Source organism: Heliangelus exortis, chromosome 2, assembly GCF_036169615.1.
Source record: "Heliangelus exortis chromosome 2, bHelExo1.hap1, whole genome shotgun sequence".
NCBI lineage: Eukaryota > Metazoa > Chordata > Aves > Apodiformes > Trochilidae > Heliangelus > Heliangelus exortis.
Genome location: NC_092423.1, coordinates 20,916,192 through 20,936,031, shown reverse-complemented (window position 1 = coordinate 20,936,031; position 19,840 = coordinate 20,916,192). Strand labels below are relative to the sequence as shown.

Genomic DNA, 19,840 nt, shown 5'->3' with positions numbered 1-19,840 from the left:
CCCCCTCAAACATTAATACCACAAAAAAGTCCTGTTCTGAACACTGAAATATCCCCTATTCTAGTACCTATTTTAGGACCACTGTAACGTAATTGTCTTAATACGTGTTAACAGATGTCATCCATTCTCTGTCATCCTATATTCTTCCCTCATTTGACAAAACAATATTATTACTCAACCTATCTTTTTTTAATGGAATATGTATTAAGAAATATAAATAGGAAGGGTGGCTAGCAGTAAGTGTGTTACAGGGGACCTCAAGTTTAATCTGTGAAATAATTCCAGAAAAAAAAAAGTACAGCATTCGTAAGCAGATACCTTTCAGGTGCAATATGATGGACATTTGTATGAACTGACTTCATGTATGAATGCTATTGTATAAAAATAAAATCAGATAGAGCACAGTTTAGAACATGTCTTTTAATTGATGATTAATTTCTACAGTGCTACAGTATAAACAATCTCTAAAACAAGTATCTGTATCTGTAGCTCAACAAATCTTATAACATTTGCAAATAAATAAGTTATTAAAAGTACCATATTGTGTTGTTTTCCTGTCTGTGTAAACTGCTAATGTTAATTCATTTCAGAAAAAATAACAATAATGAGCAGCTGTGGTGCATTTACAGTATTAAGACACTTTATAAGTACAATTCTAGACATGATACACTTCAATAAGTATTTCTGTACTTGCACTTTTACAAAACTGTCAACTGAGAGGACATAAAAAACATTCAAGACTGAACACAGAAGAAAGCAAGCTGTGAATAAAAGGACAATATATTTCAGTTGGTACAATGTGACATTTTAGAATTCAAAAGCTACTACCAGGTGCAGGCCTGAGCTTGACAGCAAGTTCCTATGAGAGGGCTAGAGCTTTCCAGCATCCAGGTTCTCCAGTTTGCCTTGGTACAGCTTTAATTCATTTGTCAGACTTACTTTTCTGACTTAAAAGTTCACAAGACAGGTCTTCTCAGTCTTGTGTTAATCCAGAAGGATGAATCACTTAATCAATACCTGCAAAGCCTTCAGTCCTACTGGACACTCAGGGTCCCCAGAATGGCACCAGTGGTGTCCAGTACCAGACACAAACGTAGCATCCACTATTAAGATGTGCTGTCAGGAAACTGAGTTTTGAGCAGCTACATTAACCTGATACTTCAACAGCCTTGCAAACCTTACTAGTGCCTAATAATACTGCAAATCATTTGAGCATGAGAACACAGAGCTTTGCAGAAACATGAGGTGTTTGTTTCTTAGTCATTGTAACAAACATAGAATGTAACATTTTAATGTGCTACAGTTAATAATCCATAAAAAGTGTATGTTCAGCATGAATTTTAATTGTAAACTGTGGTAAATAATACAGTAACTCTGAACACATTTTAAAATATAAATTATGCTATAAAATATAATTTTCAGAGAAGCTTTCAACCTTTTTGTTCAAAAACACATGTAACCACTTCTTTATAAACAACTGCAACCAGTTTGTCTGCCTGAAAATTTTGCTTTATTAAGCCCTCATGCCTAGTGCAAGAGTTAAAATACACTTGCTTGTATTAACTTTCAGTCCCTTTTTTCCCTAATGGAGATTAAGTAAAAGCTGAACTCATAAAAATTGTTCATGTAGTTACTACCACAAATTATGATTTATTGTAATGGTTATAACTTGCTTTCACTCTAGTTTATTTAGTAATCATATAAATATTCAATATCCACTAAAGTAAGGTACTGTGAAGGCTGCAAGTACCACAGTCAGAGCAGTAGCTAGACCTAGATTTAAAATACATGTATTTCTCTCTGGATAAGAAAAGGCAGTTCCCACTGGTCACAGAAGAGGTCTCCATGCACCTCCCTATTAACCAGTCATTACAATTATTATGAAACCAGCTAAATGTTAAGTTCAATGGGAACTAGAAGCAGCACACTGGACCATTTCTCTAAGGCTGTCAAATTTGAACTACACTTCTGAACCCAGCGTGGCATAGCTATCTTGGCACAGCAGTATTTCAAGAAATAAAGGTAGATAGATAGTAATAAGGTAGCTGAGTAGAGCAGAAAAGCCCTTTTGCTGTGACACACCCTTTGTGCACAGAGATCCTCCCAGCTGATTTCACAAGCTCCCCAGGGGGAAGGTATGAGAACATGTTAAGCTTTCTCCCTTCTCACATCCTGCGTAGTGAGAGGTGAGAGAAATCACGCCTGGCAGCTACTGTTCACAATGGCCTCAGTGACCCCCTTGGCAGCTGATGTGGAAGATGCAGTTTCTCATACTGCTTTGTACTGCCCATGCCTGGAGACCCAGATCTGACCTCCAGCCATTCTGGACAGAGCTGTGAAATGAGGTGATTCATCCCATCTGGCCCTGAACAGCCTTTCCCAGTGGCAGCAGTGCGTGAGTTTTGGGGGAACCTCAAAAAATTCAACTGCTTTCAGCTGGAGTTTATAACAAGGACAGTGTTTTTATGCTACTACCAATAAATAATAGGGAACCTGATGATCAGGAATCACCCTACAAATGCATTTTGCTATGTATTTTCCTTTTAAAAAGAAGCTTTGGAAGGTCATGCTATTTATAATCCATTCCAGAGGGCACATACAGAACAAGTAAGAAAACACACAAACAATTTGTTAAAGACTACATCAAAACATAAAAGATGCTGATGTTTGAACACATTCCTAAACTTCCATAAACAGGAAAAATTCAATCCTTTAGAAAACTAGCAATATTGTAGAGAAGAAGACAAAAAAAAGACAGATGTCAAAAAGAAGTTGGAAAGAGAGCACCATGTGGAAATTATCCTTAACTTATGTTCATTTGACAAGCTAAGTGTTGCATGCTGTTATACTGAAGTTTAAGTAAGCTGCCTAAGATAAAATTCTGGCCTATCTGAAGTAAATAGCAATAGGATTTTACGTGTAATTCACACTACCTTTGAGATTATATTAAAATAAAATGTATACATTGAAGCTTCAGTGAAAGGGTTCAGTCAAAACAAGAACATGATGCCTGTTCATCTTGAAGTATTTGGCATGCATATTAATCTACATGGCAATCTCTCTAGTCTATGAAACACTGAATGCAGTATTGTAAGTAATTTTTAGCTTTTTTTTTACTTCTTTATCATTTAGCAAGACTCTTCTGTGGCTGTAAATAACTTTTTTAAATCTATCATTACCTGGTTCACTGTTGCTTTACCCAAGTGTAAACTCAAGATCTTAGCGAACAGCGCTGTATTTATTTTTTCATGTCATATGTACAAAAGGATATAAAAGCAGATCCTTAACTGACACATAATATCCCTAAGTCACAATTAAAATATATTACTAGAGTGCAGGTGTTCCTTTTGTTACAGAAATAGTATTTGTGTGATACACTCGTCTGACGAAGGATTCAAAAAACACATCCCTAAACTATCCAAAGCATTTTCAATGAACTGATAGCTGTGGTCTTCACTGAGCTGCCCTGACAGTTAAAAAAGTAAGAGACACAGAACTTAGTTTTAATCTTAGTTGCCCATATTTCATCATACTCCTCTGGTTGCTAACTGAGAAATATTTCTAAAAACTGCCATGATGTTCCTCATGGATGAAAAATCAAGTGAAGTTTATAAAACAGTACTCTTAGAACTTCAGACAAATGTAACTGCTAGTCCAAACATTTGCAACACCACTATTTTGTAATTCAGTGTTGCAAATGTAGGTTATATTTTAAACTTTGAATAATTGTAGCTGCATATAGATCAGAGAATAGGTTAAATTATAGCACCTTGTGTGAAACTTGTTCTAAAAATACAAAGATTACAACTTTTAAATTTGTATCTATCTAGTAGTCTATCTGAACTATCTGAAATCCACTATGCACCTTCTTTTGAAAGGAAACTAATTTACATGTAATGAAGACATGCATAACTATCACAAATTTGAGGCACAAAATGAAATTAGAAAGTCAGGGATGTAGTACATCCTTGCTTTTTCATCAAATTACCAGATATACCAGAAAAAGGAGTATTTACAATTTTCAAAAAGCTGAATGATCATAGAATCATTGAAGCTACAAATGGAAACTGCCTATGTAGTTCAAATTGTTGCCAAAGGAAGATTGCTTTCCAATATTGCATTATGTCTAACTTAAAACCTTCCAAGAAACTGTATGCATTGAAAAGCCCTACTGAGTCATTCCATAACCTAACTGGTCTCATGGGTAAGATCTTTCTCCTGATACTTACTGGATATTTTCCTTGTTCCAGTTTTATATAACTAGTTCTAGTCACACATTCATACTTAGAAAACCTCTTCTTTTACATGTATTTGTCACATGACAAAAAATTTTACATGCTTCAAGATTCAATCTTTCCGACTTCCTTCTCATTTTAACTAATTTTGTTACTGTTCTCTGACTTTTCAGAAGATTGACTCAGTTCTTCATGCCTGAGATAAAAATGTAAGACCAAACTCCAGAAATTACTTCAGCAATCACAAGGAGTATTTTGATTTCCAGCTGCCTGATGTAGCAATTCTGCATATGTACTTTTCCTTTAAGATTACCGATGCCAAAGGCAATTTTGTTGACAACACTATCAAGGCTTCTTACTACATTGTTACTTTTCAATCTTTTCTCTTTCCCAGTAATTGTCCAAGTTTCCTCAAATGCATTACCTTTTCTCTGAATCTCTCAGGCTGCCTCTAATCCTTGTCTACATTTAATCCATTTATTGGACCTCTCTCACTCAGGTATCAAATACTGTAGTATCATTTTCAACTTTTATTAATATACTGTGGATCCCTCTTGCAGTTTATTGAATACATTACATAGAACTAGGTCAACACAGTATAAACAATTAATGGGGAGGGAGCAATTAAAATTGCACAATGGGATGATTCAAAGCACAATTTATATTTTAAGACACTACTTCAGATATATTTTATCCCACATAGCTATTTATAAGAAGATAAATATCTCACTATAGCTGTAGTTGCTAAATGCAATACCATATTTTTTCTGCATAAATATGTTAAGATAGAATAGGAAACACGCTGACCATCATCCTTCCTCTGCAAGTGAGTCCTGTTCCAGCCCCTGACCAGAGGAAGGTGGGCACATTGAGTCTAGTTCTCAGCACAAACTTTTAACCAGTTAATATTATATCTATTATTCTACATATCTTTAAAAATACAAATAAAAATACAGAGAGATCTACATTTGCACTGACAATCAAGAATTCAGCTTTTTTCAATAGTCATTCTGGAATTCTACAGTGTGATCCTGTAATTCCAAATATACTGAACAAGATGCTAACAGTACTTATAACTAGAAAGGTATTATTTAATACACAGCTTAAATAACATTTAAGCCACCTAGTCTATGAAAAACTTTATTACCTAATTGTGCTCTGTTTTCCAGAAGACTCACTTTCAGTGCAACTTATCAACTCTCCTGTTCTTGTTGATTACTACAGATCATAACAGACCTCTCAGAACAGAAAGTACAGTAGCCAGCTAATCCAATTCTTAAACCTATTTGTGAACCTATTGAAAATAAGAAAATAATTAATCTGAAGATAGGATGAACTAAAAATCAAAGTGAAACCAAGGATGAAAAGGTTCATCTGAAGATAAATTAATCGTAAAAATAATACAGTCCATGCTATTTTATGAACAGTTGTTTATTCTTGTTCCATGTTTTAAAACTTGGACTCAGAAAAATCATAGGAAATTTTGGTTTTTTACCCTCTTTTTTTCCACTAAAAGCACCATAGTTACACAGCTTGATTCAGTCGTCCTTTTCCACAATCACTTCTCCATGAAGCACCCTTCTTCTCTGCCGCAGCATATGGAAGTAGAGTTGTGGAAATACTTGATCAAAGCATAAAAGAAGGCAAATTAGGTTTAAAAATGCAAACAGATCACATAACACAGAAATGCAATTTTGTGGAATGATGACCTGAGGAAAAACTATGGCAGACAGTGCTGCAGCTAGTTAAGGTGAAAAGTCATGAACATTACAGTGACTTGCAGACCAGTAAATACATGTCAGACAAGGCCCCCCTGAATGTACACCCCCTGTTCAGGAACTTCCCTCCAACAATTTATTTGTATAAACAGGACTGGAACACTTTCCAGCGGTGCCTGAAGTTTCTAAAATGGTGTTAAAGTAGGCATGTTTGAATTAAAACTTTGAGGAGGATAGAAATTTACCCCTACTTGTTCAAGTAGGGGTCATCAACTGAGGAGCTCCCTCTCCTCTGGCCCTCTAAAATCTATTATATTATTGTCCTGCTGATACATTTGATCCTTAGATTTAATGGACAAAAAATAGGATTTATTCCTGAAGCATTAAATTATATAAACAGTTGTAAAACTGTTAGTAAGTTATGATAGCTCAGGACATTTTTTACTTATATAAATCTCTCTTGTTGATGTTCATGATTTCTTGTGAAAAAACTTCAGTGTGTGTGTCCATGTTTAAGGTAAACTTCTTAAAGGAATACCTTACATGGAAGCAGATTGTAGAACCCTTTAAGTTCATTTTTTCTGCTCATCAATGCTTTTCCCTAGTGTCTTGCCTTCTTTCCAGCTTCATTGTCCAAACTATCTAGAATATCCTATGTGCTTAGTTTGCTCTAGCCCCATTCATGGTGCTATATCTGAATCAGGTTGCTTTCTCCTTGTCTACACTGACCAGCTACCAGTGGATGTAACACTGGAAGTGAAAAACAGTCTCTCTAAACTGAGCTCTGGTTAGCTAATGATCTGTGGCTTCTGGTTTCCAGAATTACAAGGACAATCTGGTTAAACTTCTGAAGAATGTTCAGAAAGGTCTGGGGGATGGGTTTCTATGAAACTGAAATCCTGAATAATATTGCTTCAAGTTTTTCTCAAGCATGCTAAACGGTGACCTTCAGAGGTGACACATAAATGGATATTAATAGCAATAAAAACAAGGCAAATTTCTGGCACAGCTTGCAGTAAAATTTTTAAGTCATTGTTTCAAAATGGCAGAGGCACATTCTGAAATTCTCAGCATCACAGTTACAGAAATTTATGTGTGTAAGCAAAAAGGTTTTTTTACTTTCTCCACATCTTAGAAATCTTTTTAGCATTTTCACTCACTTTTTAAAGACAGTTTATGTTCTAAGGCAGATAACAGAATGGAAAATTTCAGTCTACATAACTGAAGCCCAGCAAAGCTGAGAACAACAAAAGGCAGACTTTCACAGCTGAAATTGTTCAGCAAATTTAACTATAGGCAGTGTTTCCAGCATTGCTGATAATTGATTATTATGTTGTTAACATTACTACAGTTAGGTAATACTTACAAGGCACGTAGGATAACATGACAATAATAAGGAAGTAATAGTAGTCAAAGGAGACATTGTATTTGTTGGGAAGTCTCAGTGAAAACATCCCTGTCTTCTTCACATAGGGTAAAGCAGCATATATGGTTAGCAGTTCACCTGCAACTCCAGCAGGATACAAAACGATAAAAAAGTTGTATCTGCATAAAAAAAAAAAACAGTGGTGAGAAATACTTCTTGAATTAAAAATTTCTCTTGCTATTAGTGGCACAGCAATGTATTACAGTAGTTTCTGCACCAAAATCAATGACCACATCCTGACTTGGCAGAGAATACAGTTTCAATCACTTTGGATATCATTGCATAGGTTTAGAGAGAACACATTCCTCAGTCTTTTTCATTTAAAAACGTGAAGTATCAAAGTGTTTCTATGTCTTTTTAATAATAAAAAGTAAAAAAAAATCTGCAAATTTGTAAATTCCAATAATGTCTTTTTTTTTTCTTTTAATTTACTGATCTTTCTCCAGCCAACAAGATTCAGACCAGGACTGGATCCCAAATTGTCATGATCCTAAATAGCTTGGTAACAGTGCATGCACACTGGGTAAACTACATGTATTATAATTTCTTTCAAGTTAACAAAAGCATTGAGGAACATCAGATGCCTGTTTTACCCACTGCCACGTGGGGAATCCAAATACTACTACTTTTGCTGCTAACAGAAATGGAAATTGAAAAACCCAGAAAAATAGAAAATACAGGAAATTAGAGTGTCAGAAATTTATCAGATCCCTTTTAATGGGGAGAATATAATCAAATAAAAGGCAGAGGCATTCAGTTCAAAAACCAAAACAAACAAAACAAACAAACAAAAAAAGTGGTTTGAATGCTCCAGGCCACACAGGTGGTGACAGATGGAAAACATAATCAGTAGAGTTTGTGCTGCCCTTATGTGTAGTGCACCATGGAGATGCAGTTTCTCCAAAGGAGCAGCTTTCACGTTCATGCAGGGAACAGCAGTGACACACAGAGCTGTCACACAGAGTGGAAGGTACAGTGTGCACTCTGCTGCCAAAAGAGATGAGCTCCAAAACAGCAGCAACCCTACAAAAAACCTCCTCAGCTGGCCTTAGAGGTCTCAAAGTATACCTATATTCACCTATACCTATTTAAATAATGACAGGCAAATATGTTATAATTATAAGCTGAAGATCAGAAATTTCCAGCTCCCTCGGAGTACAGAATTTATGCCCAGTTGTGCTGTTTGATTATCAAAAAAACCTTGATGGGATATTTTGGACCCTATGAAAAGACAATACATTTTCAAATGTTTTGTTTATAGTTTCATCACATAGCCCTGCTGTGAGAATGTTTGTTTTTCCTATTGTCTACTATAACAACAAAAAAATATCTGTTATTCAAGATACACCAACTTCATGGCAAAAAGTGTATCTATCTGTCAAAGTAGTGCTTTCTGAATGCATTTCTCTTTTTGAAGCCTACATAAAAATTTTTTAATGAAACTAGACCTGATTATTTTTAAGTTTGCCATTTACTGCTTAAATATAACCAAGCCTACCACCCTAGATAATAGGTGATTTAACTATATTATGTATAATATATTTTAAGAATGAATATAGATATCAGACATGATAAAAGTGCATTAGAAGCATCAGAGCTGCATTATCAATAAACCAAAAATCAAGGAAATACAGGAAAAATAATGGAAAACAAACAAACACTGTTTTAAACAAGAGTTGCTTGGGCTAAAGAGAGCTAAGATATTTGCCTTCTAACTGTGTAAGTCTGGTTTTCTTACATGTATTTTTCAAGTAATGACTCCAGAGAGTATTATTCTTCCAATTAAGTCTCCTGCTTAACATGCAGTTTCTGCAGTACATCTGATCAAGTAGCCAACCTAAAGTATGCCTCAAAATCAAAGCTGTTTTGATATGGAACATACTAAGAGGGCTAAACTAAGCCAATATTTAACATGAATGTAACCTTACAAAAGCACTGATAAAGCAGACTAATAATATGAAGTAATTATATGCATGTAGATTAGAGTGACAGCAGTTCCCACACTTTCAAAGACCTGAAATCCACAAAGACTAGCACAGGTGCTTAATTTTGGGCATTGCATTCAAAAGCATCTTAAGGAGTCATACTGTAAGTTAAAAGATCACTCAAAAGATCAAGAAAAGCAGAGTTCAAACTGTGAGACACACAAAGCAAAGAACAAATCACAGCCCAAAATGTCAGCTAAAATATTTTTAACATTTTAAAGGAAGTAACAATGATCCCAAGTACAGAAAGCAACTGACTTGCAACCTGCTGACACATAACCAAAGCTCAAACATCTGCTCTCCTGTGTGTTAGCTCAGCATGCGTGAAACTAACATGCACAGAACCATGAGAAACTGAAGTGCAAGACATCTCCACCTGGCCCATTTAATGAAGTATGGCAAATGGTTGAGCAGGTTGAATGTGTAGAAGGAATATCGAGTAATCTCTGTCACAGTCCATACGACCAGAAAAAGTATAACGCTCTCCTCATTCTGGATCTGCAGAAGTATAAAGAACCAACACTTTCTTCATCCTTAAGCTTCTTTTCTGTGCAAACTGCAACAGACTTCTGTTTAAGATATATGGAACAGAACTAACATCTTGTAAATGAAAAAAATTTTGGCATCAAAGTGATATGCTGAAACCATTACCAGGTACAGTCCTTCATCATATGTATTAGTAATATACAGACATTTTGCAAACTGAGCAATCTTTACCCATTATGCACATATCAACATATAAACCCCTTTGTTCCTCCACTTTATTCTTTAGCTGAATTTTCACTATGCTATCTGTCTCCCTCTTTTTACTTGTGGTTAATTTACTTCTCTGTTGTCTTACTCCTCAAAATAGCAAGAAGAAAACAACACTGCTTGCATAATCAGTTTTTATGCAGCCTAGATTTTATTATTCTATCTCCTAGATTCTTCTCTTTTTATTTTCCTTATTTTTCGCCATATAATGCACATCTCCAAGAAATGTTACACAAAAGAAAATTCTTAGTATAACTTAGTATTACTAACTGGAACTTTGTCACAAACATCAAATTTGGCAGACTTCAGGGAGTAGTAAGATAGTTAAGGAGCTGAAACACAGATGGGTCACTAAAAGAAGCGTAGTTGGTAGATCAGGAGCTTTGAGTACACTCAACAATTCTGCTCAAGATTTAAGTTCTGAGTCATTAAACTGCCTCATCAGTAGGTAGCACATCTATCTGCTGTTTCAAAACATTGGTCCTTTTTCACTCTAATTGAACAAATAAACTAAACTCCCCAAATAAGGAGAAGGTACATGGGAATCTATTACAAACACTATCTTCTGAGAAGAATTACAACCAAGTAATTTTGCTTTCTTTAAAAGGGGAGGAATTTTGTAATACACTTCCATGCCTGAAGGCTGAAAAGCTCCAGGGATGTTTGTGAAATAAAATAAAGTAACACGAGCTGTTTCTTTTTTTTTAAGTACAAAAAAGTGAAACAAATTTATTTAATAAAGTGCAATGAAGTGGCAAAGCTTAATAGATGTCAAAGACATTGAAAATGAGCAACTCTGTCAAAAGTTAAGAGGAACTATAAATGCTCATCTCATAAAATTGTGCCCTCAGTATGCCTGTCAAAGAAGGTACGCTTCTAGTGGAAGGACCTCAGCAACATCACAAAAGAAAAGGAGATATAAAAATACCACCACAGTCACAAATAGCAACAACTGAAGTGCAAAGACATCCAAACAAGTAAGCAGAGGCAAAGACAGAATTAGGCTGTTCTTAGTCTCATGCGATTAGAGACAAACATTGATAACCCAAACTTGGATTCGTGTCACAGTGCTAAATCCAAGCAGAAGAGCTTTAAATAAGTATGCAGAGAATTCCTATCTGTTGCCTTGCAAATCTCCAGTCAAGCAGAGAGATCTGTGTCTGGCTATCATCACTAACATGCCTCTCACCACCTAAAGTGACCCTGAACATTCATGCCTGCTAAGCAATAACAGTGAGGAATAAAATCACACATACATTCAGATGTATTTTTTCTCAGACACAGCTTGACCTACTATACTGAAAACAGAGGAAACAGAAGAAATTTCTGGATATACTAAAGATTTAATCCACTGCAGATAACAACTAGATGGCAAAATGCAGCACTGTGTTCCAGGGCTCATGTTAAAAAAACTTGTTAATCTTGTAGACATTTTACCCTAAGGGAAGAATGAAAACAGATTTAAAAAAAAAAAAGAAAAACCAAACCAAACCTAAAAAAAGCCTGTTCCATGTTAAGAAAAGCAATAGTAAAAGAAAAGATGAAGTGTAGATAATGAGTCTTCTGTGAACTGAAACAAAAGAGATCTGACAACGGAGGCAGGTACTGTATCTCATCAGCAGAAAGGTATATGCCATCTGCTGGTGAGACAGTTTAATGGCTCAGATTTTATTCAGGAGCACTAACTCGGAATCTATTACTTAATTCTCACATGCCCTCCACAGAAAGCAGACCTCAGAAACTGAACTGAATGTCCTATCTACTAGCTGCAAGGAGTCTGCTTGTTTCATTCTGCTAAAAAAAACCCTAGACTTACAATAACCAACTACAGTCAGGCACATAAACTATGGTAATTTATACAGGACCTTAAGTGTCTCTGTGGAATGCTGGATGACTTTACATATTTTTAATGAAAAAATGCAGCATTCATTACATCAAATGTTAATATTGCTATAACATTCAAAACTTGAAACGGTTCCCAAAATAAATTGCAAAATCACAACCATGTATATCCAGATATATTTTCATGTAGGCATTTTTGTTTAGATTAATTCAGTAAGTGCTAATTCAAGTTTGTGAAAAAGAATGGAATAACACTGTGGTAGATGTCCTGGTAAGTAACAGCAGTAGTCATAGATCTCACTTAGGCAGACCACAGCCAGCATAATGCCAAGGATGGCTGATAACAGCTAAGACCCAGGCTCAGTCTCCTGGCTGGAAGCATGCGAGTTCCATCCTGTAACCCCAACTTCCGAAGTCACACTCAAGTATCAAAGTATTGTCTGTAGGAATGTCCTTAATTTTTAAATTGATCTTTGTGAAATGAGAACTGTATAAATAGTTTCTCTCTAAAAACAACCAAAACACAACTTGTTCACACACATACCTGTTTTATACTATGTGCAATGAACCACACCATGAAGATTCTTGAACTCACTTGGACCCCAGTCACAAGCACAGATGTGCGAACTATTCCTTAAAAAGAAAAACATGTTATCTCTGTCCCACAATTCATGTTTTAATTAGTTACAGGAGAAACTAAAACAAGGAACTCACCAACTGCACAGTGGACTACCTGTAAACAAAAATAAGTTAGAGGTTACTGATGTACAGTATGTCACTTTCTACAGTATATACATGGCCCTTTGATATTACTATAAACCTAGGCTTAATTCTGAAGGAGAAGAGGTATTTGTCTCCAATTAACAGTCTTTAAAAGAAACAAACATTAGAGCCTGGAAATTAATGCTGTGGTAGATCAGTATCTGATCTGTGTCATGAAAAAGATTTCTTTTGCTAATTAATTGTATATATTACATATTTGGATACTTACAAAACATTTACTTTTTCAACTAGTAAGCTTAATAGCATATTTTTTCCAATTACAACAATGAAGCTTCAGATTTATTGTATTTTCTGGTCAGTAATATTTAGTAAATAGAGGGTTTTTCATTATTTTGAGAGTTTTTACTAGAATGATTTATTGTGAAAGTTTAATGGAATAAAAGCCTATACATAGCTGGCCACATGATTTTAGAAATTGCTTGAACTTTTTTTTTATTGTAAGGAGATTGAGAAAAAAGTTAAAATGTAGAGAGGCGCTCTTTGTTGTGCCTGGGAAAGCACTGCAAGTGCTCGATACACTCTATATAGATATATATAGATAGATTGATATAGATATATATGGATGTATCATAAACTGAGACCCCTAGTGCATCGTTAGCAAAAGTCGTATTATTTAAAGAATACTTTACACAACATGCACAGAACCAGATTATATGGGGCATGTGAATTCAGTCTGGAAACAAGCAGAAGCAGAAAAGGCACAGAAGGATAATGAGCCCAATATAAGCAGCGAGAGAGAAGCTATCACCTTTGGAGATGGAGATGAGAGCTCTACTACACTACACAATTGATCTGCTGGAGAGAAGGTCTTCAGAGATTTTGCCTTTTTATTTAAAGACTCTCAAATAAAGCAGTTCCTAAGCAGTATTTGATTTAAAGAAATAGTAGAATAAGGTTTGAAATAAGCGTGCCCATTTCTTTCAAGTAGCCACCCTGCCCCCCCAAAAAACTTTTGTAAATAATAGAGTTAAAAGGGCTTTAAGCACTAATCTAATATTTTGGTATTAAATCTGGGTTATTAACGTGTTTTGCCTATGATATACAGCATCCAGTAAACCAAACTAATGCTTAAAATTTACCTCAAGCAAAGCAAATGTCTGGAAAAATTTAAGCGTCTTTTGAACGCTTCTGAATAAGCCTCTATGTGTTCCTTTCTGTACATAAAACCGCACCATGGCAATACCTAATACCAGCCACCTACAAAAGAAAGAGAATGGATACATTTCAAATTAGAATTCTAAAAATATCCATCCACTGTAAATAATTGAGTAGAATAATTTCTCCACAGAATATCTTTGCCTCTTCATTTGTCAGTGTTCTCAAGAGATTATTAAAAATGTTTTTAGACATAAATATTATATAATGTTATGTAAACATTGTGCTCTCTTTTCTCTTTACTTGGAAAAGGATTGAGAATGACTTGGTTACCTTCAGAGGACTGACTTGAATTGTTGGGGACCCCATAAAACCATGGGTTCATCTGACTTTTCACTAGCAGTGAAATTAGTGAACTAGTCACTGAAATATTTTTTTCTTTTAGATCCTCATGCATTTTTACTGTGAATTACTGTTGTTTGGAAGCATGGGATGAATTTGGCACTGAAGTCACTTGTTTTTGGTAGAAGGTTTGTATAAATAAAGGACCAGAACCTATGCACATAATTTTTACATTTTTCATGGCCCCTCAACTCATAACTTTCAGAACTGATCAGTAATCTGAATGCTTCTGTTTGTGATTGTGAAGTTACCATTACAAGTTTGTTTTCAAAAGTGTTGAGAAGCCATTTCTGAAAATCAGACTCTTGGCTTCCAGAGACAGGCATATTTAACTAGCACATTTGACTGCTACAAACTGATAACCCTTCCAATGTAAAAGAAGGAAACTAACAGTACTTTTTAATCCAACTGGAATTTAGATCTCAAGTGGATATTGAGACTACAAAAAAACCCCATAAAATTTCTAAACTCTGGTGCATTGTTCCCCACCACCCGGCCCAGACCCAGTACTATAACCCAAAGCACATGCAAATCCTTCTGTCCACATAACTAATCCATGTTTATATTATTATTTTATATTATTTTCAAAACAGTGTAGTATATATTCCATCCTTAACACAGAGCTATACCACATTCTCACAACCATCATGCTACCAAGGTGCCTTGAACCTTGAGGTTTCAGTCCACAAAGATTAAGAAAGTAAAAACATTAATACCGGTTTATGAGCATAACCAGAGCTATGGATGACTATATTAAGTGTTAAAATAAAAATTAAAAGCTTAAGACAGCTAGCTTAAGTTCTTGTCTGATGATAGTGGGAACAATTACTTAATCCTTTCATTCTACATAAAGCCACATCAAGCATGCTGTACAGCAACATGAGCTCTGGCTAAGGAGGGGCCCAAGTGACAAAGCAGGGGGATGTGAGGAATACTCAAGAGGCAGATTCAGAGAGCACACAAACATTTGGAGAAATATTTATATAACCCCCTGGATAGATATTTGACACACCTCCTGTTTTTACAGTAAGCATAAGGTAATGGCTATCACTGGAAACAGGGTACCAGGAAATCCTGATCTTTGGTCAGACCTGCTGTGCTGTAATGGTATGAGGTTCATATGGATCGTGACAGCTCCCTGTTCGCCTCGGATGGTATGTACTTCAGTATCATCTCCTTAACAGCTCTTACACACAGTGCTTGCTGCTGCTGCAGTCACTTGGCATGGCCTGTTCCAGCATTTCATGATGACATTTCAAACTCACATACAGCTAGTCAGGCTTCCCCATATGGTAGGAATGATTCCCCTCTACTTTAAGCCTATTAATCCAACCTGATAGAGCTCCAAAATTTGCCCCAGCAAATGTTAATTATATAATGGATTTTAAATCTGAGTGTAGTAATTTGAGGTTGCTTCCCACCACTGTGGAAATGAGGAATTACTGGAGTATCACTGGTACTGCTTCGCAGTAAAGCTACTCTGTTTTAGAGTGAAGTGATCAAGAAGAAGAAGGTGACAGTGCGTTTTGCATCCAGCTGGCAGCATAAATGGTGTCAGCAACAGCTCTGTCCTAACCCTAGCATGAGAGGTCATAATGCATTCATAATGCATCTAGTCTAACAAGCCATTTTCTGCACTTCATTCTGTAACAAAAGGGTTGCAGAGAGAAGTAGTCTTGGAATACACTTAGGAGCAAAGACTGCAGAAACTTTTCTTTCAACATTAATTTCTGTAGATCAATTTATTTAGTTGTCAGAGGCTTTGGATCTCAGGAAAGCCCTATCCACAAAGATTATAATACTTTGTTCCTCTCTCTTATTTCTCCTTTTCCACAAAAAAAATATGCAATTTCTCATGTCTTAATCCATTTTGATATTAATGGAATATGGAAGAAAAAGAAGTAGGAGATATTGAATCAGTCAGCACCTAAGGTCAGAATTAATATGGTTTGATAATCTTCTGCAGACGTCTAAGAGTCAGAGTTAATTAGCAACTTCACACATGAACCATGAGGCTGAGGATTCAATGAGGTAACATTAACCTGCCAGCCTTAAAAAAACTACATTAAGTAAAAGCACTTTTCAGAAGGTGCTGCTGCAATGTGTGAACAGACTTGAATACATGTTCAAGACTCACAGCTGGTAGTGAGAAGAAAGCCATTACAACCATATTCCTGGCGTTCTGCAACAATGCTTGAACTCCTGCTTCGACTACAGCCAATCAGTTCAGCTCTACAGGACTCAAATGGCAGAGAGTTTACCCACTGGTAACCAAGATAAAATTGAATGTCATGAGGAATGTCAGCCTAGAAGTCATAAAATTGTTCTTCGTTTTCTTTTAAGCATGTGCAATTACTAGTTGTTTTCCCTGAGAGTTAAGTGACCCTGACAAGTTTTCAAGAAGTGCTCCAAGCACTAACAAGGTAAACCGGAGAGTTCTTACAATCTGTTACTCAAAACTGATACCCACTTTCCTGAGAGCAAAGCATTGTAGTATGGAGCACTAGCTCAAAGGAGACCCTGGGGCTATTCCATCTCTTTCTCCTTCCAGCCACCCCCTGCTAATCACTACACGCCGGCTGGAGCTGAGAACCACCTTCGGCTTCGGGAATTTCTACCTCGCAGGGAGCCGGTGCCAGCTCTGTTCACTTGGATCCCGGGCTCACAGACCTGAACGAGCACACGGTAACCCGGGGCGTGAGCTTCCAGAGCCAGCCAGAGGGGGGAATGGCAGCCCGGGACAGCTCGCCCCGAGACCGAGACCGCCGCCCCGGGACCCCCAGCCCCCAAGGGCATCTTCGTGTCCCCGCGGCCGCGTGGCATCCCCGTCCCGGAGCGGGGCGGGAGCCGGCTCGGAGGTGAGGGACGGCGGAGGGGCGGCGGCTGTGCCCAGGACGCGGCCTGCGTGGCTCCCCGGGCCGGCATTCCTATCCCGGCTATACTTAACCTCTGCGGCGGGCTCGGTGTGACGCGCTGGCGGCTGACAGCGCTGTACCGTATTAGGCAATGCCCGGCAGACAAGGGCTAACCCCGCTCCCGGCGGCTCCCCTGCGCCCCCGGGTCTCACACCCGGCTTGCCCCACACCTACGCCAGCCTGCCGGGTCCCCGCCTCAACTTAGGCCAAGCCGCACCTGGCTCCTGCCGCCTGGCGCTGCCGCCCGGCGGTGCGGCAACGTGTTCCGCAGAGGCGCCGCGCTGCCGCCTCACGGCATGCCCGCGCCCGCTTACCCTGCGGTCATGGCGACGTTGTAGAAGATGAGCCAGGCAGTGGCCAGGGCGCCCAGCCTCCTCTTCTTGCCATTCTCCTTCTCCTCCACCGCGCCGTTGCCGCCTCCGTCCTCCTCGCTGGACGCCATGGTTCCCCCGGACAGGGAGCGAGCAGCGCACAGCAGGGAGGAGGGGCTCCCTCCGCGGCGGGGCCGAGGTCGCGCTGACAGCCGGACCTCTCGCTGTCTCTCACCCCATCTGTCTTCCTCGAGGGCCGCCGCCCGCCGCCAGCTGCTCACATGGCGCTGGGCGCTCCTCCCTCCTCCTCACAGGGGCTCCCCGGGGCACGGCAGAGCCTCCGGGGGCGGCCCGGCGCGGGGGCGGGTGAGCCCGGCGGCGGCGCTGCCGAGGGCGTCCCCGGGCGGGCAGGGCCAGGCCCTCAAACGCGGCCCTTGGCCGTCCCGCAGCTGCCCTCTCCCACGTGAGGAAGGTACCCGTGGTTTGGCATCTCATCTCCAGCCTTGTTGGTGACCGTCAGGCAAAACCGGCAGGCATAGCCCACAGAAGTGAAAAATACAGAAATGTGTGACTAAGGTCTGGGAGCCAGCTCAGTGGCTGGTGGGAATACTCCCAGACCCCCATCTCAGAGGCCCAACAGCCACGTCTCAGGAAGCGGTTCAGTTTGGTAGGTTACAATAAATTCCACCCTCAGTACACAAGGAAGACTAAGGTCCACACCTGAAAAGGGGGGAAATGCCTTCCTGGAACCTAAAAAGACATCTGGCAGAATGAAGGATGAGATTTGGATGTGTGTTTTACTGTGTAAGCCTTCTCCCTGCAGACAGACACAGGGATGCAAAGCCAGCACAGGACCATTGCGGGGACTCGCTCCGGGAGGGGGGACATCCTCAGTCTGAGCTATGCTGGTGTGACATGGCCTTCCGAAAGTGCAGCCTGCACCCACTATCCTGATGCATGCTCAGCCTGTGCCAGCCTGGGGATGCCATTCACTGCTTTGGGCAGCACCCACGTAGCCTCATGCTCATTTCCACAGCTAAACAAGGTGACCATGGCCACTCAGCCCAAACGCCTTCAACACATGCATATGCAGATGGAAGAATTCCAGAAGTGGGTCAGAATATACCTTTGCAATGCTATCTTTTTAGTCCTAAAAGATTTCAAGAGTCCACGTCTATCTCCTTCAGGATGGGTTAGGTCATCTCAATGTTGAAAACACCTAGATGGGCTCAGTTCATGGGCCTTGAGGTAAAAGCTGAACAGATGTGCCATACAAAAACTCAATCTCTCTCCCTTTCCTCATCAAGGCACAGAAGTGGATGTTCATCTTTCAGCCTCAAAATACCTGCCCACTGGCAACAGGAACAGTTTTAATGTGCATGGAGAATAAGTACTTGGCAAAACAGTACCATTTACATGCTAGCAAGATTATAGAAAGCATTCATATTATGTATTCACAGGCCCTTTCCATGTTCAAGTAGTCAAAAATATAACCCATCATGGGAATCCTGCAATTTAAAAATATAGACAAAAGAATTAACACACAGAATTGAACAAATTAATTCAGCAGTTTTTGCTAACTTTATGCTTCAGAGGAAAGTGCACGAAACTACATAGTGGGCTAATATGGGATAATCTGAGCCTAAATTTCATCTCTATATAACAGCTGTAAGTTAGTTTAAACATTATAGACTTCACAAATATGTTCTGTATTTACTGTGTTAATTCTGGGTCTTTCTGCTATCTTAATTACATGGGGTTTTCTACCTAAATTTCACTTCTCTCTTCAAACTGTTGTAGCTTCTTAGCTTTGTCAATGCAGTGTTGAAATGGGTACCACAAACTAACCATATATTGTGTGTGAAGTTTCTTTTGTCTCATTTGAATTCGCCAACTTTATCATTAACTGATAAAGACTTTCTAATTTCTAATTTTAAATTATGATACACAGAGGAAAGCCTAACCAGATCCAAATTCTTAATATTATTTGTGCTTTTTCAAATACTATCACTATTTCTCTCTTGAGATTTTTCCACAGCACATTTGAGGGAATAAACCCTATCTGCTATCTGAAGTAAATATTTTCTATTTTTAAATGCCTCCTTGGATGTTTGCCATGCTTTTGCAGAGAATCTTTTGAAATTTGATAAGCAATATTTGATATATTCTCATTAGAAGTCTGCATCACTTTCTGTCCCACTAATTATTTGCTCAAGCATATTGATTTTTGTTGCAAAAAAAAATTATTTGTAATTATTACCAGGTTTATCTTCAGTTTAGTTGGCCAATTAAGATCTTATTAGTGTGGATAAGTAGCTCAGTGTTTTTGCTCTAATATTGTAGTTTTTATTTAGGATAATACAATTTCTCTCACT

The 19,840-nt window shown here is 38.3% G+C and overlaps 1 protein-coding gene across 3 annotated transcripts; it reads right to left on the bottom strand.

The window, feature by feature from the left end:
* Positions 1-405: 405 nt before the first annotated feature.
* HACD1 (3-hydroxyacyl-CoA dehydratase 1) lies at positions 406-17,880 on the bottom strand. Of its 3 annotated transcripts, XM_071735127.1 has the most exons (8): positions 17,469-17,880; positions 13,822-13,939; positions 12,674-12,692; positions 12,504-12,592; positions 9,741-9,862; positions 7,320-7,498; positions 5,731-5,856; positions 406-3,466 (listed from the first exon to the last, which is right to left on the bottom strand). In XM_071735127.1, the coding sequence occupies exons 1-7, from the start codon at positions 17,594-17,596 to the stop codon at positions 5,774-5,776; spliced, it is 738 nt and encodes a 245-aa protein (XP_071591228.1). In that variant the 5' UTR covers positions 17,597-17,880; the 3' UTR covers positions 406-3,466; positions 5,731-5,773. The 3 variants fall into 3 exon arrangements, with proteins under 3 accessions (XP_071591228.1, XP_071591227.1, XP_071591229.1); XM_071735126.1 differs by lacking the exon at positions 406-3,466 and having other exon boundaries at positions 5,649-5,856; positions 17,469-17,766; XM_071735128.1 differs by lacking the exon at positions 406-3,466 and having other exon boundaries at positions 5,649-5,856; positions 12,504-12,586; positions 17,469-17,766.
* Between the last annotated feature and the right edge of the window lie 1,960 nt (positions 17,881-19,840).